This window comes from Gorilla gorilla, chromosome 10 (assembly GCF_029281585.2).
Source record: "Gorilla gorilla gorilla isolate KB3781 chromosome 10, NHGRI_mGorGor1-v2.1_pri, whole genome shotgun sequence".
Taxonomy (NCBI): Eukaryota; Metazoa; Chordata; class Mammalia; order Primates; family Hominidae; genus Gorilla; species Gorilla gorilla.
The window spans coordinates 43,956,158-43,983,763 of record NC_073234.2 but is presented as its reverse complement, the minus strand read 5'-3'; the positions used below and the strand labels follow the sequence as shown (position 1 = coordinate 43,983,763).

Sequence of the window (27,606 nt, the reverse complement as noted above, 5' to 3'; positions counted from 1 at the left end):
GGCCAGGAGATTGATACTAGCCTGGGCAATGTAGTGAGACCCCCATCTCTACAAAAAATTAGCCGGACATGGTGGCATGTGCCTGTAGTCCTAGCTACTTGGGAGGATGAGGTGAGAGAATCACCTGAGCCAAGGAGTTTGAGGCTGCAGTAAGCTATGACTGTGCTGCTGCACTTCAACCTGGATGACAAAGCAAGACTCTGTCTCTAAAAACAGTAATAACAGGCCGGGCGCAGTGGCTCACGCCTGTAATCTCAGCACTTTGGGAGGCCAAGGCGGGCGGATCACGAGGTCAGGAGATCGAGATCTTCCTGGCTAGCATGGTGAAACCCCGTCTCTACTAAAAATACAAAAAATTAGCCGGGCGTGGTGGCGGGCGCCTGTAGTACCAGCTACTAAGGAGGCTGAGGCAGGAGAATGGCGTGACCCGAGAGGCGGAGCTTGCAGTGAGCCAAGATCGCGCCACTGCACTCCAGCCTGGGTGACAGAGCAAGACTCCGTCTCACACACACAAAAAAGTAATAATAATAATAGAGGCTGGGCACAGTGGCTCACGCCTGTAATCCCAGCACTTTGGGAGGCCGAGGTGGGCAGATCACCTGAGGTCGGGAGTTTGAGACCAGCCTGAACAACATGGAGACATCCTGTCTCTACTAAAAATACAAACTTAGCGAGGGGTGGTGGCGCATGCCTATTTGTAATCCCAGCTACTTGGAAGGCTAAGGCAAAAGAATCACTTGAACCCAGGAGGCGGAGGTTGGGGTGAGCTGAGATCGCACCATTGCACTCCACCCTGGGCAACAAGAGCAAAACTCCTTCTCAAAAATAAATAAATAAATAATAATAATAATAAGGGCGTGGTGGCTCATGCCTGCAATTCTAGCACTTTGGGAGGCCGAGGCAGGCAGATCATCTGAGGTCAGGACTTCAGGACCAGCCTGACCAACATGGTGAAACCCCGCCTCTACTAAAAACACAAAAATCAGCTGGGGGTGGTGACGGGCACCTGTAATCCCAGCTACTCGGGAGACTAAGGTAGGAGAATTGCTTGAACCCAGGAGACAGAGGTTGCAGTGAGATGAGATCGCACCACTGCACTCCAGCCCGGGTGCCAGAGCAAGACTCTGTCTCAAAACAAAACAAAAAAATATGGTCCCTGCCCACTCTTAACAATGAAAATACGATGTAATAATGAGCTGCAGTCCCAGCTACTCAGAAGGCTGAGGTGGGAGAATCACCTGAGGCTGGGGAGGTCGAGATTACAGGGAGCCGTGATCGTGCCACTGTACTCCAGCCTGGGCAATGGGAGTGAGACCATCTCAAAAAAAAAAAAAAAAAAAAAAAAGTATGAAGTCTGATGAATAGTGTGTGGCTGGACAGTCAATCATAAAACTGTTATCTTGAGAATGACAAGAATGACCAGACCAGGCCGGGCGTGGTGGCTCATGTCTGTAATCCCAGCACTTTGGGAGGTCAAGGCAGCCTGAGGTCAGGAGTTCGAGACCAGCCTGGCCAACATGGTAAAACCCTGTCTCTACTAAAAATACAAAAAATTAGCCAGGCATGGTGGCAGGTATCTGTAATCCCAGCTACTTGGGAGGCTGAGGCAGGAGAATTACTTGAACCCAGGAGGCGGAGGTTGCAGTGAGCCAAGATCATGCCATTGCACCCCGGCCTGGGCAAAAAGAGAGAAATTCTATCTTAAAAAAAAAAAGGCCGGGCACGGTGGCTCACGCCTGTAATACTAGCACTTTGGGAGGCTGAGGCGGGCGGATCACGAGGTCAGGAGATCAAGATCATCCTGGCTAACACGGTGAAACCCCGTCTCTACTAAAAATACAAAAAAAAAAAATAGTCGGGCGTGGTGGCAGGCGCCTGTAGTCCCAGCTACTCTGGAGGCTAAGGCAGGAGAATGGCATGAACCCGGGAGGCGGAGCTTGCAGTGAGCCGAGATCATGCCACTGCACTCCAGCCTGGGTGACAGAGCGAGACTCCATCACAAAAATAAATAAATAAATAAATAAATAAAATTGAAGTGACATTCACATAACATAAAATTAATCATTTAAAAAAAAAAAAAGAATGACCAGACCAGACATATTCCACGAACTCAACAATTTATGTGACGAAGAAATAATATTCTGCATCCAAAACTGCATTTCTCTGCAGCCATCAAAATATACACCTCTCAAAAATTAAAAATAAATAAAAATATACACCTCTCTTCATAAGTCTGAGATCAATTTCAGACAACTGGAAATTTTAGGATAATATAAGACAATTTTTATGTCTAATCTCCCTATAAAAGTATAATATAGAATATAAAACCATAATCTGATCCTTTTATACATTACTTTATCCTAAGTAAGCAAACAAATGGTTATCGAAAAAAATTCTTGTTCAGTATAAACTGCAAACCAACATATAATCAGATGAATATCAGATGAATATGCTCCTGCCTCACCTATTTTTAGAGGAAAAAAATGGCTATATCTCTTCACAACTGTGCCATTCAACTTACACTGTGCAAAGACCAGAACAGAATGCACTTGGAAGAAGCAGCGTTTTTTCAATTCTTAAATTCTCTAGACTCTATGAGTAAATACTAAACTGTATTTTCAAAGGAGAAACAGGCTGGTTCTTTCAAAATATGGTCCACTTAAAGCACTTATCCAGGTCAGATCAGCTGCTTTTTTTTTTTTTTTTTTTGAGACGGAGTCTTGCTCTGTCGCCAGGCTGGAGTGCAGTGGTGCAATCTCGGCTCACTACAACCTCTGACTCCCTGGTTCAAGCAATTCTCCCGCCTCAGCCTCCCGAGTAGCTGGGATTACAGGCACACACCACCATGTCCAGCTAATATTTTGTATTTTTAGTAGAGACAGGGTTTCACTATGTTAGCCAGGATGGTCTCGATCTCCTGACCTCGTGATCCACCCACCTCGGCCTCCCAAAGTGCTGGGATTACAGGCGTGAGCCACCATGCCCAGCCAGATCAGCTGCTTTCTATCCCCTCTCCACCAACCATACAGAGTAAGCCATCATCTCATTCTGTAAACCCAGGCTTTCTTATTATTAACAACAGACAGCATGGTCAAAGGGGCCCAGTTTTGAGTTCTGGCACTCTTGGTCTTGGACCTATTCTGGGTCCTTCACTGAAGATAGAACCACTATGACCCTCCTCTGACTTGCCCATGCCCTCAGGGCAAGATGTCCATGGGACCAGAGGACATACCTACCTGAAGAGCCTTACTCGACTACTCTCAGCTATGCTCCAGATCCCAGGTTTTCCTGCCTAAGCAGCCCCAAACCCCAATCAGGGCCTTCAGTGGATTTCTTCTCATCTCAAACTTTGTCCTTCCATGGACAATAACCTTCTGTTATACACGTTCCATTGCCTGAATGGTGGGCAAGGGACAAACAACGGGAAGGGTACAGATGGAGACTAGGCTTGTAGAATATCCCTGAACTATCCTATTCTGTCTCAAAAAATAATTTCCCCTCAAAGTTCTAACAGTTTTTTAATTTTGATTTACTGGGTGAGGTGGCACATGCCTGTGGTCCCAGCTACTCAGGAAGATGAGGCAGGAGGTTCACTTGAAGCCAGAAGTTCAAGGCTGTAGTGAAATAAAATTATTAGGTTCCTTTTTTAAAAATCTTGATTTATAACTACTAAATATTTAGAAATATGGGGACGGGGGCAGTGGCTCACACCTATACTCCCAACACTTTGGGAGGCTGAGGCAGGCGGATCACCTGAGGTCAGGAGTTCGAGACCAGCCTGGCCAACATGACGAAGTCCCATCTCTACTAAAAAATACAAAAATTAGCCAGGTGTGGTGGCAAGTGCCTGTAATCCCAGCTACTTGGGAGGCTGAGACAGAAGAATCACTTGAACTCAGGAGGCGGCGGTTGCAATGAGCTGAGATGACACCACTGCACTCTAGCCTGGGCAAAAGAATGAGACTCAGTAAAAAAATAAAAAATAAAAAAAAATTTAAAAAAAGGGGCAACCCACTTGGGTCCCCTTCCATGCTGTGGAAGCTTTGTTTTTTCGCTCTTTGCAATAAATCTTGCTGCTGCTCACTCCTTGGGTCCACGCTAAATAAATAAATAAATAAATAAATAAAAGAGACTTGGTCTCAGAAAAAAAAAAAAAATTAAAAATATGGAATGTGGGCTTCCATTCATGCTGCTGCCCAGGGACTGAAGTTGTTAGTAAAACCATGCCCCAAAAACTTAAACCAGTAACTAACAGAAAGTCTTGAGTTTGCAAGATAGCAGATAAGAAACAACTTTCTGAAACACTGAAACTCCTTCTGCTTGTAAGATAACAAAACTGGCTGAAATCCGTTGCAACCAATATAGCCAACTAGAGTTCACTCTGAAGGAGCTTCATCACAGCCTGAATTGCCACCACATGCTTCATATTAACTCCTCCCAAATTTGAACATGGGACCCATGAGGAGTCATGAAGAGATAACTGGGTACTGCCAAGGACTTTCTAGACCTCCCCTTTCCTTCCACCAATCACCTAGTAATCCCAGAATCTACCCGCTAAACCTGTTCTAATAAAATTACTGCACCAGGAGACAGATTTGAGCTTGACTCCTGTGAGTCAACTGGCAATATAAGCTTTTCTTTTCTCAAAAACTCAGTGTCATAGTATTGGCTTGTAGTGCATTGGGCAGCAAGCCCCTTTTGCTTGATAACATTAGGACCATGCCTACCTAGCCCTATCACATACCAGGCTTTGTGATCCTAGATAAGTAATCACCTCTCTAAGCCTCTCTTTATCTCAATGTAAAATAAGCAAGTTGAAACCTTTCGGCCAGGGGCAGTGGCTCACACCTGTAATCTCAGAAGTTTGGGAGGCTGAGGTGGGCGGATTGCTTGAGGTCAGGAGTTTGAGACCAGCCTGACCAACGTGGTAAAACCCCATCTCTACTAAAAATACAAAAATTAGCCAGGTGTGGTGGTGCATGCCTGTAATCCCAGCTACTCGGGAGGCTGAAGGGAGGCTGAAGCAAGAGAATCTCTTGAACCCAGGAGGCAGAGGTTAAAGTGAGCTGAGATCATGCCACTGCACTCCAGCCTGGGTAACAGAGCAAGACACTGTCTCAACAAAAAACAAACAAACAAAAAATACCTTTCATAGGATATTGTGATTATATAATTTTCAAAGTAATTTTGCAGGGTGTCTGGCCCACAGCAAATCTGTAACAAAATGAAACTATTATTACATGCTATGTCATCACTCTGTTTCCTATCATGGGCAAAAAGGGGACATGAAAGGGCAAAAAAGCAGAGCCAATTTCAGATAAACTATAATCAAGAGAGCTGTTTGTGGGTCTCATTTTAAGGATTTGCTTTCATGGATTCCATCTTGGTCTGTCTGGTGGTATTATTTTTCTTTTTTTTGAAACAGGGTCTTGCTCTGTTATCCAGGCTAGTGTGCAGCGGTGCACTCAAGACTCACTGCAGCCTTAACCCCAGGCTCAAGTGATCCTCCCACCTCAGCCTCCCTAGTAGCTGAGACTACAGGCATGTGCCACCACGACTGGCTAATTTTTTGTGTATTTTGTAGAGATAGGGTTTTGCCATGTTGCTCAGGCTGGTCTCAAACTCCTGGACTCAAGACATCCTTCTGCTTTGGCCTCCCAAAGTGCTGCAATTACAGGTCACTGCACCCGGCCTATTTTTCATTCTTTTCACTAAAGTCTAAGTTCTGATTCAGCAATTCTACTTCTGGGTATATATTCAAAAGAATTGAAAATAGGGTCTCAAACAGATATTTGTACATCCATGTTCATAGCAGCATTATTCATAATAGCTACATGGTAGAAGCAAGTGTTTATCAACAAATGAATGGATTTGTTCCAAATGTGGTATATACATGCAACAGAATAATATTCAGCCTTAAAAAGGAAATTCTGACATATGCTGCAACATGGATAACCTTGACGACACGCTAAAGCCAGTCACAAAACGACAAATTCTGTATAATTCCACTTATATGAGGTAGTTAGAATATTCAAAATCATAGAAGACAGAAAGTAGAATGGTACTTGCCAGGGCTGGGGGAAAGGGGGAGAGGAGAATGGGGAATTATTGTTTTATGAGTACAAAATTTCTCAGTTTTACAAAATGAAAATAATTATGGAGAAGGATTGGTGGTGATGGCTGCATGACATCATAAATGTGTTTAATACCACTGAACTGTTAAGAGGGTTAATTCTGTTAAAATGGTAAATTTTATGTTATGGTTAAGATGGCAAATTCTGTTATGTGGATTTTAAGACAATAAAAAATTGGAAAATGAGGCCAGATGCGGTAGCTCATGCCTGTAATCCCAGCACTTTGGGAGGCCAAGGCAGGCAGATCACCTGAGTTCAGAAGTTTGAGACCAGTCTGACCAACATGGAGAAACCCTGTCTCTACTAAAAATACAAAATAAGCCTGGCGTGGTGACGCATGCCTGTAATCCCAGCTACTCGGGAGGCTGAGGCAGGAGAACAGCTTGAACCTGGGAGGAGGAGGTTGTGGTGAGCTGAGATTGCACCATTGCACTCCAGCCTGGGCAACAAGAGCGAAAATCCATCTCAAAAAAAAAATAGAAAATGAAAAAAAAGATAAGCTCAATAAGGGAAGGGATTTTTTTCTGTTTCTTCACTGCTATATCCCTTACTCTCAGATAGCTCTGACACAATGATTAAGTATTTGTTAAATAAGCTATTGGCCACAAAAAGCAAATATGAAGTGGTTATCTAATATTCCAACATCAAAATATAAGCCTATATATGTAATATATACAATATAATATGTAAGCAAGCTTGGCCTGACCAGAAAATAAATTATTTATATATGGCTACTTCACTTAGTGCTTCCTCTAACTTCAGGACAGTTTCCTTAAAAATGAAATTAATGAATATTAGAATATATATTTAATATAAAGGTATTTCTGATCTCTTCAACTTATCATCCTCACCTGTCTACATAGGCATACTAAAAATACTCAGTAACTCCATACATAATCTCACCAGAGAGAATTACTAGCATAATTCAATTAACTAAGTTGTACTGAAGCTCTAGTTTTAAGCTCCAAATGTAATAGGATGTAACAGAAAGAAGTCCAAAAAAGCAGGTAGGAAAACAAAACCTTTCTTCCTGTTTCTCTTGAGTCTTGAATAATTCAATCCTATTAACTCCTAAAAACTCAAAGCCAAGTCTATGAACTATATCCTATACACCATGACACTCTCAAAAACATATTGTTTTTCAAATTTCCTTAATCAATCCATTTTTATCTTTCTGATGAAAGTTCATTTCCCAACTAAAGGTTAAAATATTATAGAAGTAAGTGATTCAGAATCAAATCTATTCTGAAACAGATTTAAATGACACTAATATTACACAAAAGACAGGTAGACAGAATGATGGCTGGTAAAAGAGAATACAGCAACACATCCTGCAAAGCCTAACTGCAAATTAAAGTGTGGCAACAAGGGGAAGGTTGCAAATGTTCTTTCTGTGTTACACAAGTCCCCATACTAGCCTGGGTACTTATTCAAAGACACAATAAGATTGCATCCTCCATACTGGTCTGATTCCGAAACTTGTCTACAACAAAAGACATCATCTTAAAACTCTTGGTGACCTCAAAATGCTATGAACAAAATACAAATATGATATTCTTGGGCACTGACAAAACAAACTTCTAATACCCCTGAATTCCACTTAGATGGATTAACACAAATCTTCTCTGAACAGAATTCAAAGCTTTCTTAAACAAAAAAAAAGACACAAAAGCCAAAAAGCTACAACATATCAAGACCAAAACTACAATGCTATAAATATCCTGAAATGCCTCAAGGTGTGTAATTACTGAAGCTAATTAGTATTCTCAAAATTAAACATCCACTGCAATGCTCAAAGAATTGGAGAGGTGGGCAGAAAGAAAGAATGGGCAGGCCGGGCACGGTGGCCCACACCTGTAATCCCAGCACTTTGGGAGGCAGAGACGGAAGGATCACCTGAGGTCAGGCATTCGAGACCAGCCTGGCTAACATGGTGAAACCCCATTTCTACTAAAAATATAAAACAATAGTCGAGCGTGGTGGTGCACACCTGTAATCCCTGCTACTTGGGAGGCGGAGGCAGGAGAATCACTTGAACCCGGGAGGCAGAGGTTGCAGTGAGCTGAGATCACGCCATTGCACTCCAACTTGGGCAACAAAAGCGAAACTCCGTCTCAAAAAAATTAACATAAAAATAAGAATGAATGGGCAAATGAGGCCGGGCACAGTGGCTCACGCCTGTAATGCCAGCACTTTGGGAGGCCAAAGCGGGTGGATCACAAGGTCAGGAGTTTAAGACCAGCCTGGCCAACATGGCGAAACCCCGTTTCTACAAAAAATACAAAAATTAGCTGGACATCTGTAATGTAATCCCAGCTACTCGGGAGGTTGAGGCAGGAGAATCTCTTGAATCCAGGAGGCAGAAGTTGCAGTGACCCAAGATCGTACCACTGCACTCCAGCCTGGGCAACAGAACAAGACTCCATCTCAAAAAAAAAAAAAAAGAAAAAAAAGAATGGGCAAATGAATCCCATCAAAAAGATAAAATTCAGATGTATCTCTAATAAAGAAAAGAAAATAGGATTCTAGAATTAAACAATATAACTTACTTACTCAGAGAAGGAAAATGGTATCGACTTCATAAATCACAACTAAAATGTGACATGTTTTATTGATGTTATTCACAGGAAAGTGAGAATTAGGTGGGCAAGAGGCTGAGAATTGCAATTTTATATATACATATAGAGAGAGAGAGGGGATAGAGATAGAGAGAGAGAGAGAAAGAGACATAAACACACAGGGTCTCGCTCTGAGGCCCAGGCTGGAGTGTAGTGGTATAATCATGACTCACTGCAGCCTCAACCTCTCAGACTCAAGCAATCCTCCTATCAGCCTCCTGAGTAGCTGAAACTATACACATGCACCACCATGCCTTGCTAATTTTTTTTTTTTTTCACTTTCGTAGAGATGGGGGTCTCCCTATGTTGCCCAGGCTGGTCTCTAACTCCTGGATTCAAGTGATCCTCCCAACTCAACCTCCCAAAGTGCTGGGACTACAGGTATGAGCCACTGCACCCAGACTTTTTTTTTCTTTTTGGAGGCAGGGTCTCTACTGTTCAGGCTAGAGTGCAATGACACAATCGTGGCTCACTGCAGCCTCAACCTCCTAGGCTCGAGAGATCCTCCTACCTCAGTCTCCCAAATACCTGGAACTATAAGCACACACCAACACATCTGGCTAATTTGTTTTTTTTTTTTTTTGTAAAGTTTCACTATGTTGTCCAGGCTGGTCTCAGACTCCTGGCCTCAAGCAATTCTCCTGCCTCAGCCTCCTGAGCACCTGGAATTATAGGCATGCACCAACATGCCCAGCTAATTTTTGTATTTTTAGTATAGACAGGGTTTCACCATGTTGGCCAGGCTGGTCTGAAACTCCTGACCTCAAGTAATCTGCCTGCCTCAGCCTCTCAAAGTGCTGCGATGACAGGCGTGAGCCCAGCCTACAAAAAAAAAAAAAAAAAAAAAAAGGGCTGAGCACGCTGGCTCACACCTGTAATCCCAGCACTTTGGGAGGCCGAGGAGGGCGGATCACCAGGTCAGGAGATCGAGACCATCCTGGCTAACACAGTGAAACCCCGTCTCTACTAAAAATACAAAAAATTAGCCAGGCGTGGTGGCAGGCACCTGTAGTCCCAGCTACTCGGGAGGCTGAGGCAGGAGAATGGCTTGAACCCAGGAGGCGGAGCTTGCAGTGAGCTGAGATCATGCCACTGCACTCCAGCCTGGGCGACAGAGCGAGACTCCGTCTCAAAAATAAATAACTAAATAAAAAATAAAATAATTTTTATTTATTTATTTATTGAGACGGAGTCTCGCTCTTGTTGCCCAGTCTGGAGTGCAATGGCGTGATCTCGCCTGACTGCAACCTCTCACTGCAACCTCTGCCTCCCGGGTTCAAGCAATTCTCATGCCTCAGCCTCCTGAATAGCTGGGTTTACAGGCGTGCACCACCAGGCCTGGCTAATTTTTGTATTTTTAGTAAAGACGGGGTTTCACCATGGCGGCCAGGCTAGTCTTGAACTCCTGACCTCAGGTGATCCACCGGCCTTGGCCTCCCAAATTTCTGGGATTATAGGCGTGAGCCACAGCGCCCAGGCAAAAAAAATTTTTTTATTAGCCGAATGTGGTGGTGCATGCCTGTAGTCCCAGCTACTTGGGAGGCTGAGGTGAGAGGATCGCTTGAGCCAAGGAGGTCAAGGCTGCAGTGAGCTGTGGTCACGCCGTTGCACTCCAACCTGGAGCGAGACCCTGTCTCTAAATAAATAAATAAAGGTCAGCTATTATTTTGTGTTATTATTAAGTCTTCTTTAAACTAATACATTGGGATCACAATTTGTAAAATCTAGAAGAATTAATAATAATGTGATCGGCTGGGCGCTGTGGCTAATGCCTGTAATCCCAGCACTTTGGAAGGCCGAGGTGGGTGGATCACCTGAGGTCAGGAGTTCAAGACCAGCCTGGCCAACATGGTGAAACCCCATCTCTACAAAAATACAAAAAAAAAATTAGCTGGACATGATGGTGGGTGCCTGTAATCCCAGCTGCTCGGGAGGCTGAGGCAGGAGAATCGCTTGAACCCAGGAGGTGGAGGTTGCGGTGAGCCAAGATCATGCCACTGCACTCCAGCCTGGGTAACAGAGCGAGACTCCGTCTCAAAAACAAACAAACAAAATAATAATAATAATAATATCTGTTATACAGCTCCTCCTAAACTGAGGGTCCTGCTTGCTTAGAATGAACAGAATAAGAAGGTCCAGAGGGATATCAGATTTTAAGGACCTCAATATGCACATTTGTTCTGGGAGTAAATATTAGATACAATCTAATATTCCTGTTCCAAAAAAATAAAATTCCCTGACAAACAAGTAAAAACTGTATTATGTTAAGGGCTAGCTCAAGCTGCTCACAAGGTAAGCCATGGAGGGAGCAGGTATCTAAATAAGACCATTGGAAAGGCTTCAGAAGGAGGGAATACTTAAGCCTGATCCTCTAGGATAAGTAATATTTAGCCAAATAGAAAAGTATGGAAACAGGCCAGGCGCAGTGGCTCAAACCTGTAATCCCAGCACTTTGGGAGGTCGAGGCGGGTGGATCACGAGGTCAGGAGATCAAGACCACCGTGAAACCGTCTCTACTAAAAATACAACAACAAAAAAATTAGCCGGGCACGGTGGTGGGCGCCTGTAGTCCCAGCTACTCGGGAGGCTGAGGCAGGAGAATGGCGTGAACCCGGGAGGCGGAGCTTGCAGTGAGCCGAGATCACGCCACTGCACTCCAGCCTGGGTGACAGAGCAAGACTCTGTCTCAAAAAAAAAAAAAAAGAAAAGAAAAGAAAAGTAGGGAAACAAGCCTATGTTCCTTGAGATTATTTTAGAGGTTTAACAAGAGATCAATCATCTCTCTCAGTTTCCTCATCTATAAAACAGAATAATAAGAGTACTTCTTTTGGAAGGCTGTATAAAAAAATAACATATGTAAAGTACATAGAAAAGTGCAAACTCAACACTGTTAATACAGATGTACAGGTCACCATGATTTTTTCTCAGAGCTGCAAGTATTGCATAAAGAAAGCTATAACATAAAGGTATCCATGGAGAAATGAATGGCTTGAGAAGAATCTAGAGAGGTTAGTAGAAACAGGATTATAAAAAGTCTTACATACTAATAAAGCTGTAAGAAACTCATAAAGGACTTTTGGAAAGGAGTTACATCATCAGATTTCTATTTTAGAAAGATTACTTTTTCTACAATGTGAATGGCTTAGGAAAAAAAGAATAGAGGCAAAAACACTAGATAGAAAAAAATGTGAAAAGTACTCTGGCCCAGGCCAGGCGTGGTCGCTCACGCGTGTAATGCCAGCACTTTGGGAGGCCGAGGCGGGTGGATCACGAGGTCAGGAGTTCAAGACCAGCCTGGCCAAAACGGTGAAACCCCATCTCTACTAAAAATACTAAAATTAGCTGGACGTTGTGGCAGGTGCCTGTAATCCCAGCTTCAGGAGGCCGAGGCAGAGAACTGCTTGAACCCAGGAGGTGGAGGTTGCAGTGAGCAGATATCGCGAGATCGAGCCACTGCACTCCAGCCTGGGCAACAGAGTGAGACTCCATCTCAAACAAACAAACAAACAAAAGAAGAAGAAAAGTACTCTGGCTGTAGAATGAGGGGACTCTGACTTAAGATACATTGAGGAGATAAAAACTTAAAGACTTTTTTTTTTTTTTTTTTTTGAGACGGAGTCTCTCTCTGTCACCCAGGCTGGAGTGCAATGGCGCAATCTGGCTCACTGCAAGCTCCACCTCCTGGGTTCACGCCATTCTCCTGTCTCAGCCTCTCAAGTAGCTGGGACTTACAGGCGCCTGCCACCACGCCCAGCTAATTTTTTGTATTTTTAGTAGAGAGGGGGTTTCACCGTGTTAGCCAGAATGGTCTCGATCTCCTGACCTTGCGATCCGCCCACCTCAGCCTCCCAAAGTGCTGGGATTACAGGCATGAGCCACCATGCCTGGCCTAACTTTAAGACTTTTATCTGGGTGTGGTGGCACACACCTGTGGTCCCAGCTAGTCGGGAGGCTGAGGTGGGAGGATCACTTGATCCTGAGAGGTCGAGGCTGCAGTGAGCCCTGCACTCCAGCCCGGGCAACACAGCAGGACCCCGTCTCCAAAAAAAAAAAACTTAGTAACATATGAGATGTGTGTAATGACTGGGAGAGAAGACATCTAAGAAGACACCTGGGGGACTAGACAGAAGAGCAGCTCTCAAAGTGTGGCCTGGAACCCCTGGGAATCCCCAAGACTTTCATGGAACCTACATGGTCAAAACCATTTTCAGAGTAGTAGTAAAACCCTGTTTGTCTTTTTCACTGTCATGCTCTCATGGGTGTATGGTAGCATTTTCCAGAAGATATATGAAATGGAATATTGTAACTAATTTGAATGAAAATGCAGTTATGAGAATCCAGCTGTCTTCTATTAGTACCATCATTAAAAATAATTACAAAAATGAAAAAAATGCCACATTTCTCACCACATTTTGTTGCTGCTGTTTTGTAAAAAGTTATTTTTCATAAAAATTTATGTTAACATGCAATAGGTTTGAGAGGTGACAGCGTGCTGGCAGCCCTCACAGCCCTCCCTCGCTCTGGGGGCCTCCTCTGCCTGGGCTCCCACTTTGGCGGCACTTGAGGAGCCCTTCAGCCCGCCGCTGCACTGTGGGAGCCCCTTCCTGGGCTGGCCGAGGCGGCGGGAGCCGGCTCCCTCGGCTTGCGGGGAGGTGTGGACGGAGAGGCACGGGCGGGAACCGAGGCTGCGTGCGGCGCTTGCGGGCCAGCACGAGTTCCGGGTGGGAGTGGGCTCCGCAGGCCCCGCACTGGGAGAGGCCAGCCGGCCCCGCCCACCAGGGCAGTGAGGGGCTTAGCACCTGGGCCAGCAGCTGCTGTGCTGGACTTCTTGCCAGGCCTTAGCTGCCTCCCCGCGGGGCAGGGCTTGGGACCTGCAGCCCGCCATGCCTGAGCCTCCCCCAGCTTCCGTGGGCTCCTGCGCAGCCTGAGCCTCCCCGACGAGCGCCGCCCCCTGCTCCACGGCGCCCAGTCCCATGGACAGCCTAAGGGCTGAGCAGTGCAGGCCCACTGTGCAGGACTGGCAGGCAGCTCCACCTGCGGCCCCAGTGCAGGATCCACTGGGTGAAGCCAGCTGGGCTCCTAAGTCTGGTGGGGACTTGGAGAATCTTTATGTCTAGCTAACGGATTGTAAATACACCAATCAGCACTCTGTATCTAGCTCAAGGTTTGTAAACTCACCAATCAGCACCCTGTGTCTAGCTCAGGGTTTGTGAATGCACCAATTGGCACTCGGTATCTAGTTAATCTGGTGGGGACTTGGAGAACCTTTATGTCTAGCTAAGGAGTTGTGAATGCACCATTGGCACTCTGTATCTACCTCAAGGTTTGTAAATACACCAATCGACACTCTGTATCTAGCTAATCTAGTGGGCTGCATATAGCTAATCTAATGGGGACGTGGAGAACTTTTGTGTCTAGCTCAGGGACTGTAAACACACCAATCAGCTCTCTGTAAAACAGACCAATCGGCTCTCTGTAAAATGGACCAATCAGCAGGATACGGGTGGGGCCAGATAAGAGAATAAAAGCAGGCTGCCCCAGCCACCAGTGGCAACCCGCTGGGGTCCCCTTCCACACTGTGGAAGCTTTGTTCTTTCGCTCTTTGCAGTAAATCTTGCTGCTGCTCACTCTTTGGGTCCACACTTCCTTTATGAGCTGTAACACTCACCGCAAAGGTCTGTAGCTTCACTCCTGAAGCCAGCGAGACCACGAACCCACTGGGAGGAACAGACAACTTCAGATGCGCCGCCTTAAGAGCTGTAACACTCACAGCGAAGGTCTACGGCTTCACTCCTGAAGCCAGCGAGACCACAAACCCACCAGAAGGAAGAAACTCCGAACACATCCGAGCATCAGAAGGAACAAACTCCAGACACACCGCCTTTAAGAACTGTGACACTCACTGCGAGGGTCCGCAGCTTCATTCTTGAAGTCAGTGAGACCAAGAATCCACCAATTCTGGACAAAGGTTTACTGTCACTTTTAGTAAATTTATATTTTAAAAATAGGTATTTTAAATTTTCTCAGTTTTAACTTCTAATCATTAATATTTAATGTTATAACTCACAAAGACAAAAGCTCTCTGGAGACTTCAATCATTTTTAAGAGTGTTAAGGGGTTCTGATACCAGAAAGTTTGAGAACCACTGAGTGAATAATATTTCTACTCACTGAAATATGAATACTGAAGAAGAAACCAGTTTGGAAAGAAAAAGTTCTGTTTCATACATAATAAATATGTTATGCCCATGGACGGACAAAAAGTGTCCAATGGATAGTTACACCAGTGGAACTGGAAATCTAGAACACCAAACTGAGAGTAGTTGAAACCTTGGATTTTAAACAGGGTCACAGAGGGAGAAAACACAATGAAAACAGTGGCAGAGTAACCAAAGAAAAGGCTAGAAGAGAAGCAGGGGCCTCAAGACAGACAAATTTTTTTTTTTTTTTTTTTTAAAGACAAAGTCTTGTTCTTGTCCCCCAGGTTGGAGTGCAATGGCGGGATATCAGCTCACTGCAAACTCCGCCTCCCAGGTTCAAGCGATTCTCTTGCCTCAGCCTCCCAAGTAGCTGGGATTACAGGCCCCTGCCACCATGCCTGGCTAATTTTTGTATTTTTAGTAGAGATGGGGTTTCACCATGTTGGCCAGGCTGACCTGGAACTCATGACCTCAGGTGATCTGCCCGCCTCAGCCTCCCAAAGTGCTGGGATTACAGGCGTGAGCCACCACACCTGGCCAAGACACACCAATATTTAAAGGGATAAAGAAGAGGAGTATTTTGAGTGGCAACTATCTGGGGCCAGTGTCATGCAGGCAGTAAAAAGAATTTACCAAGACAGTTGTAGGTAAAGAAAGGCATATTTATTTATTAGCGAAAGTAGGAAAATATGTTGTAAGAAAGCAAACGACAAGTCAGCAAGAGAAGAACTGGCTGCCAGGAGACACAAAGGCTTGCTTGCTGGGGATTCTATAAGATGGTGCTTGTGCTGTGTGCTGAAGAGGGTTAATGATAACACCTTGTGCAGTACTGACAATGTCAAGGTTGCAGTGATCTAACTTGCATTTTTCTATCAGCTGAGGGTCTGGTGATAGCTGGGTGCAGGAAGATTATGAATTATTTGCGCAGGAGGGCTATGTGTCCTGGACCACGAAGGCAGATTTACAGCTTATCTGCTTTCTCTTTTTGCTTTCCCTTGGTCCCGCCAGCCTGACTCCTTTTCCCGAATTAGGACTCCACATGGGAGAGGCTTCCATATGGAGAGGGAAAAAGTTATAAAAATGAGAAATAAAATAAAATGTAAGAGGACATCACTAGCTATAAATTAAAGAAAAAAAAAGATGGTCAGGTCTTTGAAGAAAAGAAAAAACAGCAAAAACCGAATCCATAACTAGTAGTGGGAGAAACAGAATGAAAAAATGAAATCCAGCATTAACTCCAAAATCTCATTTTCACCAAATATTTCAATCCTTTCTCATATAATACTTTTTTCTTATCAGAGTTACTAATAAACAACAGAATGGTTTTGGACTCATCTCCTTTGCCTTCTTGGTCTACCCTCCAGAGGAAATGCAAACAAGAAAGAAAATAACCAAAAGGATAGAGATGGGAGGAAAAGGAAAGATCCCCTGAAATGTTAGGAGGGAAGTGACTGATGCAGTGCTCAATGAAGAGACATTCGTTCATGCAGCAAATAACTACTGAGTAACCACTCGCAAAGCACCATGATAGGCAATGTTGAAAATAGCTGACTAATATACAAAGCTATAACCAGGTTCATCAGCAGAAGCAACAGGCTGGAAATACAAATAAAACTCTACTGGTAAGACGAGCACAGAGGCAGCTCTATTCCAAAGGTGGTTCTAGGAGATGACTCCAAGAGCTCAAAGTCATCTAATTACTGAAAAGTGGCCTAATTCCAGAAAATAACTCCAAAGGAATATTTCAAATGTTTGATAGCTTGTGGCAATGCCATGTCTTGCTGAGTTTTTTACACAGATAAGCACACCTTGGAATACACAGATAAATCTTTAAGAAATCTTAGTATATACACTACATTGTCAAACTCTGATCTAAGCTCTAAAACAAATAATAAAGCTCAGAGAGAATTACCTAGCCAGATGCACTTAGGTTGGAAAGGCTGCTTTAATTGGTCAACCTACCCTTTAAATGTAGAAGTTGTGATTTTATAAACATGACCATATTTTTTAACAAAGAATAAAAAGATTAGAATAGAAAAAAAGCATATGATAACACCCAGAATTCAGCATTATATCCAAAAAGAACCCTGAACAAGAAAGGATATATTATCATGCACAAGCTGTCACTAAAATATTTTCACACCATCATCTTGTGCTATGGTAGCTGACCTACTTCTAGCTCTAAGCCTGTATCTGATTGATTTGCAATTTTCTGGAATTATGTGGGCTTCAAGAGACACTGAACAACATCAGAAGTATCTTTTTTGTCTGAGCTCTATTTGGCTGCCGTTCCCTTTTCAAGAATTCGAGAAAGAAAGAAATTATTGGATAGTAGTCAGTAACAATAGGTGTAATAATGCTAATGAAAACTTTACAGGTTGGGGGAGGGGATTCCACTTCTGGCTAACAGAGTAACAAGAATCAGAATACCTTCTAGGAGAAATAACTAAAAAAAAAAAAAAGAAAAAGAAAGAAAAAATATATGAAACAATGGTTTTTAAGTTACTGGGCATCAGGCAGTGAACGATAGTGATTCCTTGGGAGATGGGAAACAAATGAGGTGAGTCCTGTGATTATCCAGGCTTAATCCCTAAACAGTGTTTCCAAGGAATGTAACAGGGAAGGAGAGTCTAAGGGGAACAAGGGCAGAGTCCAGCATGCTCCCTGAGTGAAGAAAATAGGACTGAGGCCAAATGCAGTGGCTCACATCTGAAATCCCAGCACTTTGGGAGGCTGAGACAGGAAGATCACTGGAGCTCAGGAGTTCAAGACCAGCTTGGCAACACAGTGAGACCCCATCTTTACAAAAAATAAAATAATTAGCCAAGCAAGGCGGAATGTACCAGTGGTCCCAGCACTTTGGGAGGCTGAGGCAAGAGGATCACTTGAGCCCAGGAGTTCGAGGCTGCAGTGAGCCATGATCACACCGCTGCACTTCAGCCTTGATGACAGAGTGAAATCCGTCTCAAAAAAAAAGGAAGAAAGAAATATGTAATTACCAGGCTGGGCGAGGTGGCTCACGCCTGCAATCCCAGCACTTCGGGAGGTGAGGCGGGTGGATTACCTGAGGTCAGGAGTCTGAGACCAGCCTGGCCAACATGGTGAAACCCTGTCTCTACTAAAAAATACAGGAAATTAGCCAGGTGTGGTGGTGGTTGCCTGTGATCCCAGCTACTCAGGAGCCTAAGACAGAAGAATCACTTGAACCCGGGAAGCACAGGTTGCAGTGAGCCGAGATCATGCCACTGCACTCCAGCCTGGGCAACGACAACAAAACTCCGTCTCAAATAAAAAAAAAAAAAAAAAAAAGAAAGAAAGAAAAGAAATATGTAATTACCATACCCCCAGCAATTAGACTCTTAAGCATTTATCACAGACAAATAAAAACTAATAATTATACAAAAATCTGGACATGAATATTCATAGTAGCTTTATATGCAATAGATGAAAATTGGAACCAACACAGAAGTCCTTCAACAGGTGAATGATTAAGCAAATGCGTACAGCTACACCATGGAACGCTACTCAGCAATCAAAAGGAACAAATTATTGATACATGTAACAACTTTGATGAATCTCCAGATAATTAAGCTAAGTGGGGCAGGGGTTGGGGTAAGCCAATCTCAAAAAGAAAAAAAGCCAACTGTATATACTATAGGATTCCATCTGTGTAATATTTTTGAAATAACAATATTATAGAGATGGAGAACATATTAGTGGTTTCCAGGGAATGGGATGGAGGGAGGCAGGTGTAGTTATAAAAGGGCAACAAGAAAGATCCTTGTGGGGATGGAACTGTTTTGCATCTTCACAGTGATGGTAGATACACAAATTCACACATTATGAAATTCAAAGACTGACATACACAAATACAAGTACATGTAAAACTGGACAAAGCTGAATAAACTCTGTAAATTTTACCAATGGCTACTTCCTAACTTTAATATTGTACTATAGTTATGTGATGTTACCAATGGAAGACACTGAGTAAAACGACATCATAGGATATTCCTATACTCTTTTTGCAACTTCCTATAAATCTATACTTGTTTCACAATGAAAAGTTAAAATAAATGACTGATAAATGATACAAATTATAGAATCTGTAAAGACACTTGAAAAGTTATTACCACTATATTCCACATGTGCAAAGAGCTATAGTAAAAAGTGAGCGGCCGGGCCCAGTGGCTCAAGCCTGTAATCCCAGCACTGTGGGAGGCTGAGGCGGGTGGATTACCTGAGGTCAGGAGTTTGAGACCAGCCTGGCCAACATGGCAAAATCCTGTCTCTACTAAAAATACAAAAAATTAGCCAGGTGTGGTGGTGGACACCTGTAATCCCAGCAATTTGGGAGGCCAAGGCAGGAGAATCACTTCAACCTGGGAGGTGGAGGTTGCAGTGAGCTGAGATTGTGCAACCCCTATGCTCAAGTGATCCTCCTACCTCAGGCCTCCCAAGTAGCTGAGACTACAGGCTTCATGAACCACCACACCCAGCTAAGGGAAAATCTTAAAAGCAGCCAGAGCAAAAGGACACAAATAACAGCAGTTTCCAACCTTTTTGGCACCAGGGACCAGTTTTGTTGAAGACAAATTTTCCATGGACAGTAAGGCGATGGTTTCAGGATGAAACTGTTCCACCTCAGATCATCAGGCATTAGATTTGCCTAAGGACTATACAACCTAGATCCCTCACATGCACAGTTCACAATAGAGTTCACACTCCTATGAGAATCTAATGCCACTGCTGATCTGACAGGAGGCTGAGTTCAGGAGGTAATGTTCACTCGCCTGCCGCTTACCTCTTGGACCAGCACTGGTCCATGGCCCAGGGACTGGGGAACCCTGACATACAGAAGAACAAAGATAAAGATGACAACAGAATTCTCTCTCTTTTTTATTTTTGAGATGGAGTTTCGCTCTTGTTGCCCAGGCTGGAGTGCAATGGCGCGATCTCGGCTCACCACAACCTCCGCCTCATTGGAAGCTATTCAAGCCCAAAGACAATGAAGTATCTTTAAAAACTAAAGCCGACTGTGGTGGCTCATGTCTACAATCCCAGCACTTTGGGAGCCCAGCAGTTCAAGTCTATAGTACGCTTTTTTTTTTTTTTTTTTTTGCTAGAGTCTCGCTCTGTCGCCCAGGCTGGAGTGCAGTGGCGCGATTTCGGCTCACCGCAAGCTCTACCTCCTGGGTTCACGCCATTCTCCTGCCTCAGCCTCCGGAGTAGCTGGGACTACAGGCACCTGCCACCACGCCCAGCTAATTTTTTGTATTTTTAGTAGAGACAGGGTTTCACCATGTTAGCCAGTATGGTCTCAATCTCCTGACCTCATGATCCACCCGCCTTGGCCTCCCAGAGTGTTGGGATTACAGGCGTCAGCCACTGCGCCAGGCATTTTTTTTTTTTTTCTTCAGAAGGAGTCTCTCTCTGTCGCCCAGGCTGGAGTGCAATGGTGCGATCTTGGCTCACTGCAACCTCCACCTCCCAGTTTCAAGCAATTCTCCTGCCTCAGCCTCCCCAGTAGCTGGGACTACAGGCACCCACCAATACGCCCGGCTAATTTTGGAATTTTTAGTAGAAACGGGGTTTCATCATATTGGCCAGACTGGTCTAGAACTCCTGACCTCAGCTAATCCACCTGCCTTGGCCTCCCAAGTGCTGGGATTACAGGCATAAGCCAGGACACCCAGCCTATAGTACACTTGAACTCGTAGTGCCTGTGAATAGCCACTATACTCCAGCCTGGGCAACACAGCAAGACCTCATCTCTAACAAAATAGAATAAAACAAAATAACATAAAGATTATCCAGTTTGGGGAACAAAAAGAGAAAAGAATGACGAAAAATGAACAAAGTCTGAGAGACCTGTGGGACACCATCAAGCATACTAACAAATACATACTAGGAGTCCTATGAGAGGAGAAAAAGAGGCAAGAATAATATTTAGTAAAATAATGGCCAAAAGCTCAAATTTGATGAAAATCACTCATCTATACATCCAGGAAGCTCAATAAATTCCAACCAGGAAAAACTCAGAGATCTACACCTAGGCATACAATCAAACTGTTAAAAAACAAAGACAAAGAGAATCTTGAAAGCAGCACAAGTGTCTTATCACACAAGAGATCCTTAAGATAACACATATTTTTCATCAGACACCATGGAAGCTAAAATAATGTAAACCAAGCATTTCCAAAATCCAGCAAAACTATCCTTCAAAAACAAAGGAGAAAAAGATATTCCCAGATAAACAGAAAGACATAATTCATCACTAGCAGACCTACTCTACAAGAAATGGCTCTACTCTAGGCTGGGTGTGGTGGCTCATATCTGTAATCCCAACACTTTGGGAGGCCGAGGTGGGCTCCTGAGGTCAGGAGTTTGAGACTAGCCTGGCCAACATGGAAAAATCCCATCTCTACTAAAAATACAAAAAATTAGCCGGGTGTGGTGGCATACACCTGTAATCCCAGCCACTCGAGAGACTGAGGTGTAAGAATCGCTTGAATCTGGGAGGCGGAGGTTAAAGTGAGCCGAGATCGTGCCACTGCACTCCAGCCTGGGTGACAGAGCAAGAGCCTGTCTCAAAAAAAAAAAAAAAAGAAAAGAAATGGCACAGCGGGCGTGGTGGTGGCTCATGCCTGTAATCCCAGCACTTTGGGTGGCTGAGGTGGGCGGATCATTTGAGGTCAGGAGTTCTAGACCAGCCTGGCCAACATGGCAAAACCCCGTCTCTACTGAACATACAAAAATTAGCCAGGCATGGTGGCATGCACTTGTAGTCCCAGCTACTCGGGAGGCCAAGGCAGGAGAATCACTTGAACCCGGGAGGCAGGCGGAGGTTGCAGTGAGTGAACTGAGATGGCGCATGTACACCTTTAATATGTGCAGTTTACTGTATGTCAACTACACTTCAATAAAGGTCTTTTTTTAAAAAGACAGAGAAAGAAAAATAGGACAAATGTATTAATGCTGGCCACTCAATAACTGATATGATAGTACTGCAATTAATGTAATCTGTATATAAGCATTTAAATGCTCCAAGAAGGGTCCTATAAGCAGCTCTAATAAGGCTTCTTAAAGGTGAAAATACCTGTGAACAGTATCTCAAGCGGGAAGAAATCATGAGATTTCTGTTATCTATATTAATCACCTCTTAAGAAAGAATTCCCTAGTTATACATATTTAACTTATATGGATATTCATGCAAATACATTTTAACTATTTCAAAACATTTTATCTAATTTATAAAAAATTATAAGGCTGGGCATGGTGGCTCACGCCTGTAAACCCAGCACTTTGGGAGGCCGAGGCGGGTGGATCACAAGGTCAGGAGTTCAAGACCAGCCTGGCCAACATGGTGAAACCCGTCTCTACTAAAAATACAAAAAAAATTAGCTGGGCATGGTGGTGGGCGCCTGTAATCCCAGCATCTAGGGAGGCTGAGGCAGGAGAATCATTTGAACTCAGGAGGCACAGGTTGCTGAGATCGCGCCATTGCACTCCAGCCTGGGCCACAGGGCAAGAGTCCGTTTCAAAAAAAATAAAAAAAAATTAGAGCCGGGCACGGTGGCTCACGCCTGTAATCCCAGCACTTTAAGGCTGAGGCGGCCAGGTCACCTAAGGTCGGGAGTTCCAGACCAGCCTGACCAACACGGAGAAACCCTGCCTCTATTAAAAATACAAAACTAGCCGAGCGTGGTGGTGCATGCCTATAATCCCAGCAACTCGGGAAGCTGAGGCGGGAGAATCGCTTGAACCCGGGAGCGGAGGTTGCGGTGAGTTGAGATGGCGCCACTGCACTCCAGCCTTGGCAACAAGAGCAAAACTTCATCTTGTTTTTGTGATCTGCCCACCTCAGCCTCCCAAAGTGCTGGGATTACAGGTGTGAGCCACCTTGCCCCGCACTGAACTCACTCTTGATGCACTCTCTGCATCTCAATTTCTTCATCTACTAAATGGGTACAATAACACTTCCAACACCATGGAGTTGTGTGAAGATTAAATGAGAACAGATATATAACACTTAATTTGTTGCCTGGAACACAGAAAGTGCTCCATAAATGTTATCTATTATTACCTGAATAAATGCTCAGCCTCCATGAGTCCAGTGCTGGAATGGCATCACATATAAGAAACAAGTCTAACCTCTGGGGGAGGAGGGGGAAAAAAAAAAAAAACAAGTTAAAAGCAATTTTAAACCTTAATATATTAGATCCAATTCAAAATCCACAGCAGCACCTGTTAATATCATCTTTCCCAATTTCTTCGGCTCACAATGTTTCCCCTAACACTGCCCCTGCCCTGAACCCTCTATATCCATTCCCACTGTCAATTTACAATTAAAAAAACCCTGCATTTTGTTCCTCTCTACATTAACTCCCTCTTTGTATCAGCAGTTCTTGGCCTACCACTTTCTAACATAAATTAATCACCCAGTCTATTCCCTGAAATTCTTCAGCTCTTTTTTACTCATTAAAAAGAGTAGTCTAGGCCGGGCGCGGTGGCTCACGCCTGTAATCCCAGCACTTTGGGTGGCCGAGGCTGGTGGATCACTTGAGGTCAGGAGTTCAAGACCAGTCTGGTCAACATGGTGAAACCTTGTCTCTACTAAAAATACAAAAAATTAGCCAGACACGGTGGCATGTGCCTGTAATCCTAGCTGCTAGGGAGGCTGAGGCAGGAGAATCACTTGAACCCGGGAGACGGAGGTTGCAGTGAGCCGAGATCACACCACTGCACTCCAGCCTGGGTGACAGAGTGAGACTCCGTCTCAAAAAAAAATAAATATATAAATAAATAAATAAAATAAAAAATTAAAAAATAAAAAAGAGTAGTCTAGGCTGGGCACAGTGGCTCACGCCTGTAATCCCAGCACTTTGGGAGGCCCAGGCAGGTGGATCACGAGGTCAGGAGTTCAAGACCAGCCTGGCAAAGATGGTGAAACCCCGTCTCTACTAAAAAAACACAAAAATTAGCCGAGTGTGGTGGCGGGCGCCTGTAATCGCAGCTACTCAGAAGGCTGAGCCAGAGAATTGCTTGAACCCAGGAGGCAGAGGGTGCAGTGAGCTGAGATCATGCCACTGCACTCCAGGCTGGGTGACAGAGTGAGACTCTGTCTCAAAAAAAAAAAAAAAAGAGTAGTCTAGGCTGGGCATGGTGGCTCACACCTGTAACCCCAGCACTTTACTTTGGGAGGCCAAGGCAGGTGGATCACCTACTGTTAGAAGTTCGAGATCAGCCTGGCCAATATGGTGAAACACCATCTCTACTAAAAATACAAAAAATTAGCTGGGCAAGGTGGCATGTACCTGTAATCTCAGCTACTTGGGAGGCTGAGGGAGGAGAATGGCTTGAACCCAGGAGACAGAAATTGCAGTGAGCCGAGATCACACCATTGCACTCCAGCCTGGGCAGCAAGAGCAAAACTCCATCTCAAAGAAAAAAAAAACTCGTCTAGAACTGAGCAAACAAAACTAGGATCTCTCTTAATAGATGAGAAGTAGAAGCGAAAAGAGGCCAGAGGCAGAATTTTATTCTGTGAATATAAGTAGGCATTACAAGTACATAATTTAGTATCTCTTCACCCTAAAAGCAGTAGTTATTATTATTACAAGACCCTGAGGGCTGGCTGTTTAATCTATTTCAGGAGGCCACCATTGGAACCCTTAATATGCCCAAGTCAGTCTGTATTCTTGGAAGCCTTCAAAACACCCAAGCCCTACTGCGTTCTATGCTAAAGTGAGAATATCCCTAACTCACCATTTTGTTTTATATAACCCTGTTCCACAAATACCACATCATGAAAGTCTGCCCTCTTGATATCTTAACAAAGGTTTCTATGAAAAAGTTCTAGTTTTTTTTATAGCCCCTGCACATCACGGTTTTGACATTAGGAATGTGGAGTAGTTGGCTAAAGTTGCAAAGGAATGGCCAGAGGATATTGCCTTTCCCCTTTTCACCACTAGTGCTGGTCCTAAAACACTCCTCCTGTGGTAAACTTTTTCCCATGTAATACCTTGTTCCCCCCTATGCAAAATATTTACTAGTTTCCTTTCCCCATTGGCACTCAAGCCATGCCCAGATACATCTAATTTTTTTTTTTTTTTTTTTTTTGAGACGGAGTCCCGCTCTGTCGCCCAGGCCGGATTGCAGTGGCACAGTCTCGGCTCACTGCAAGCTCCGCCTCCCAGGTTCACGCCATTCTCCTGCCTCAGCCTCCCGAGTAGCAGATACATCTAATTTTTAAGTGGGCACAGTGGGTTCACACTAAGAGCTTTGTCACACCAAGAGTTCACTCTCTAATTCTGATTAAGAGAATCAAGAGCAACATAATTTTGACTTTCTTGCCCTAATTGTAATCGTATCATAATTAAAAGTGAAATACTGTGGGCCGGGCACAGTGGCTCACGCCTATAATCCCAGCACTTTGGGAGGCCGAGGTGGGTGGATCAGGAGGTCAGGAGTTTGAGACCAGCCTGGCTGGCGTGGTGAAACACCGTCTCTACTAAAAATACAAAAATTAGCGGGGCATGGTGGCATGCACCTATAGTCCCAGCTTCTCGGGAGACTGAGGCAGCAGAATTGCTTGAACCCGAGAGGTGGAGGTTGCAGTGAGCTGAGATCATGCCACTGCACTTCAGCCTGGGCAACAGAGTGAGACTCCGTCTCAAAAAATAAAATAAAATAAAATAAAGCTTTAATAATGACCCCGTCACCAGAAAAACAGACACTTTGTCCTAGCCTTCTAATCAGCTGTATTTAGCAGCCAACATCCATCTTTTGCAATAAAATGCCACCTCTTAGTTCCTATTTCTATCAAATTATCACAGGTTTAGGCAATAGATAAGTCAGAAACTACAGTTAACTTGTCTAGGACCCAAGACAATTAATAAATCTTACTTGGAGAAGCAGAATAGCCTCTAGTCACCTGAAGACAAGTTTTAAAGATCCTAACAACTGGTAACACTTGGGCACACCAAAATGGCTGTAATCTGAAAAACAGCCACATGCCACTTCTAATGGTGTCATTATACTAAAAGTGAGCTTCCCCCCTGAAAGCTTTTAAAGTAAGCTAAATCTTGAACAATGACTCCTACTCTTCTCTAAAATAGGAGCTATGACAGCTACCTTAATGCGATGCCCGATAAACTCAGGGCAAGGGGCTCACTGTGCTGACATTCTCACCTCACCTAGGACTTCCGCTGATTCATCCTGATGGGCTGACAAGTCACTGACTTGCCAAAGAATCTTGTTTATTTCACATATAAAAACACTGTCTACTCCAGTGTGGCGATTCCTCAGGGATCTAGAACTAGAAATACCATTTGACCCAGCCATCCCATTACTGGGTATATACCCAAAGGATTATAAATCATGCTGCTATAGAGACACATGGACATGTATGTTTATTGCGGCACCATTCACAATAGCAAATACTTGGAACCAACCCAAATGTCCAACAATGATAGACTGGATTAAGAAAATGTGGCACATATACACCATGGAATACTATGCAGCCATAAAAAAATGATGAGTTCATGTCCTTTGTAAGGACATCGATGAAGCTGGAAACCATCATTCTCAGCAAACTATCTCAAGGCCAAAAAACCAAACACCGCATGTTCTCACTCATAGGTGGGAACTGAACAATGAGAACACTTGGACACAGGAAGGGGAACATCACACACCGGGGCCTGTTGTGGGGTGGGGGGATAGGGGAGGGATAGCATTAGGAGATATACCTAATGTAAATGACGAGTTAATGGGTGCAGCACACCATCATGGCACATGTATACATATGTAACAAACCCACACGTTGTGCACATGTACCCTAGAACTTAAAGTATAATAAAAATATATATAAAAAAAAACAGAAAACACTGTCTACTCAAGACAACTACTATCCAGACACCTTCTGCTCCTGCAACAGAGCCCTTCCCTCTCTGACTTCATGGAGCAACTAGCAACAACAAAATATATATGTATATTTCAGGTCAATATTAGTAACTCTCTATAACTAACAAGCCATAAAGGGCTGGAAACAGAGCCCATAAAAGGACCAGAGTGTTAACCCTCAGAAATTGCCAATTTTTCAAAGAGATCAAAATCACCTGGGGAAGAAACACTATCTTTTCAGCATTAACAGATGTTTGGTATTATTACGGTAATCTGAAAAATAGTTGCTAAGCTGGGGCCTGAAAATATCAGTCCCCAGCCACACCAAATAATCATAGAAATATTTAAGTAAGTAAGCTTTGTTCTAACATGAACTTCAAAAAGAAAGACAAGTCAGGGCAATAAAAACAAGCAGAAAACATCCATTTCATTTAAAAAGAATGAAAGAGAGAAAGGGAAGGAGAAAAAGAGGAATAATAAAGAACTATGCCCATGTTTAACATGGCCACAGTTATGTGTAACAATTCCCATAAAGAAGTGCAGTTTGTCTCAAAAAAAAAAAAAAAGAGTGTAGTTCATTTCCCCACCCCTTGAACATGAGCTGGCCTTGTGACTTGCTTCAACCATCAGAGTGCAGCATGAATGACACTGCGACCACCGAGCCCAGGCCTCAAGAGGCCGTTCAGTTTCCACTCAAAACCTCTTGGAACCTAACCATCATGCAAAGAAGCCAAGCCAGCCTGCAAGACGCCAT

The 27,606-nt window shown here is 43.9% G+C and overlaps 1 protein-coding gene across 34 annotated transcripts in view; it reads right to left on the bottom strand.

The window, feature by feature from the left end:
- Nucleotides 1–27,606, bottom strand: part of R3HDM2 (R3H domain containing 2) — a 176,998-nt gene that overhangs the window by 119,585 nt on the left and 29,807 nt on the right. For 29 of the 34 annotated variants that reach the window (XM_055359296.2, XM_019038068.3, XM_055359314.2 and 26 more), the window contains one exon: nt 23,035–23,104. The exons of the other annotated variants lie outside the window; for them this stretch is intronic. Coding sequence is in view for 4 of the 29 variants with exons in the window: in XM_063693875.1 (XP_063549945.1) it covers nt 23,035–23,104 (70 nt within the window). In the remaining 25 variants the exon portion in view is untranslated. Of the gene's footprint in view, nt 1–23,034; nt 23,105–27,606 lie in introns of those variants that run through there. 34 annotated transcript variants of the gene reach the window in all.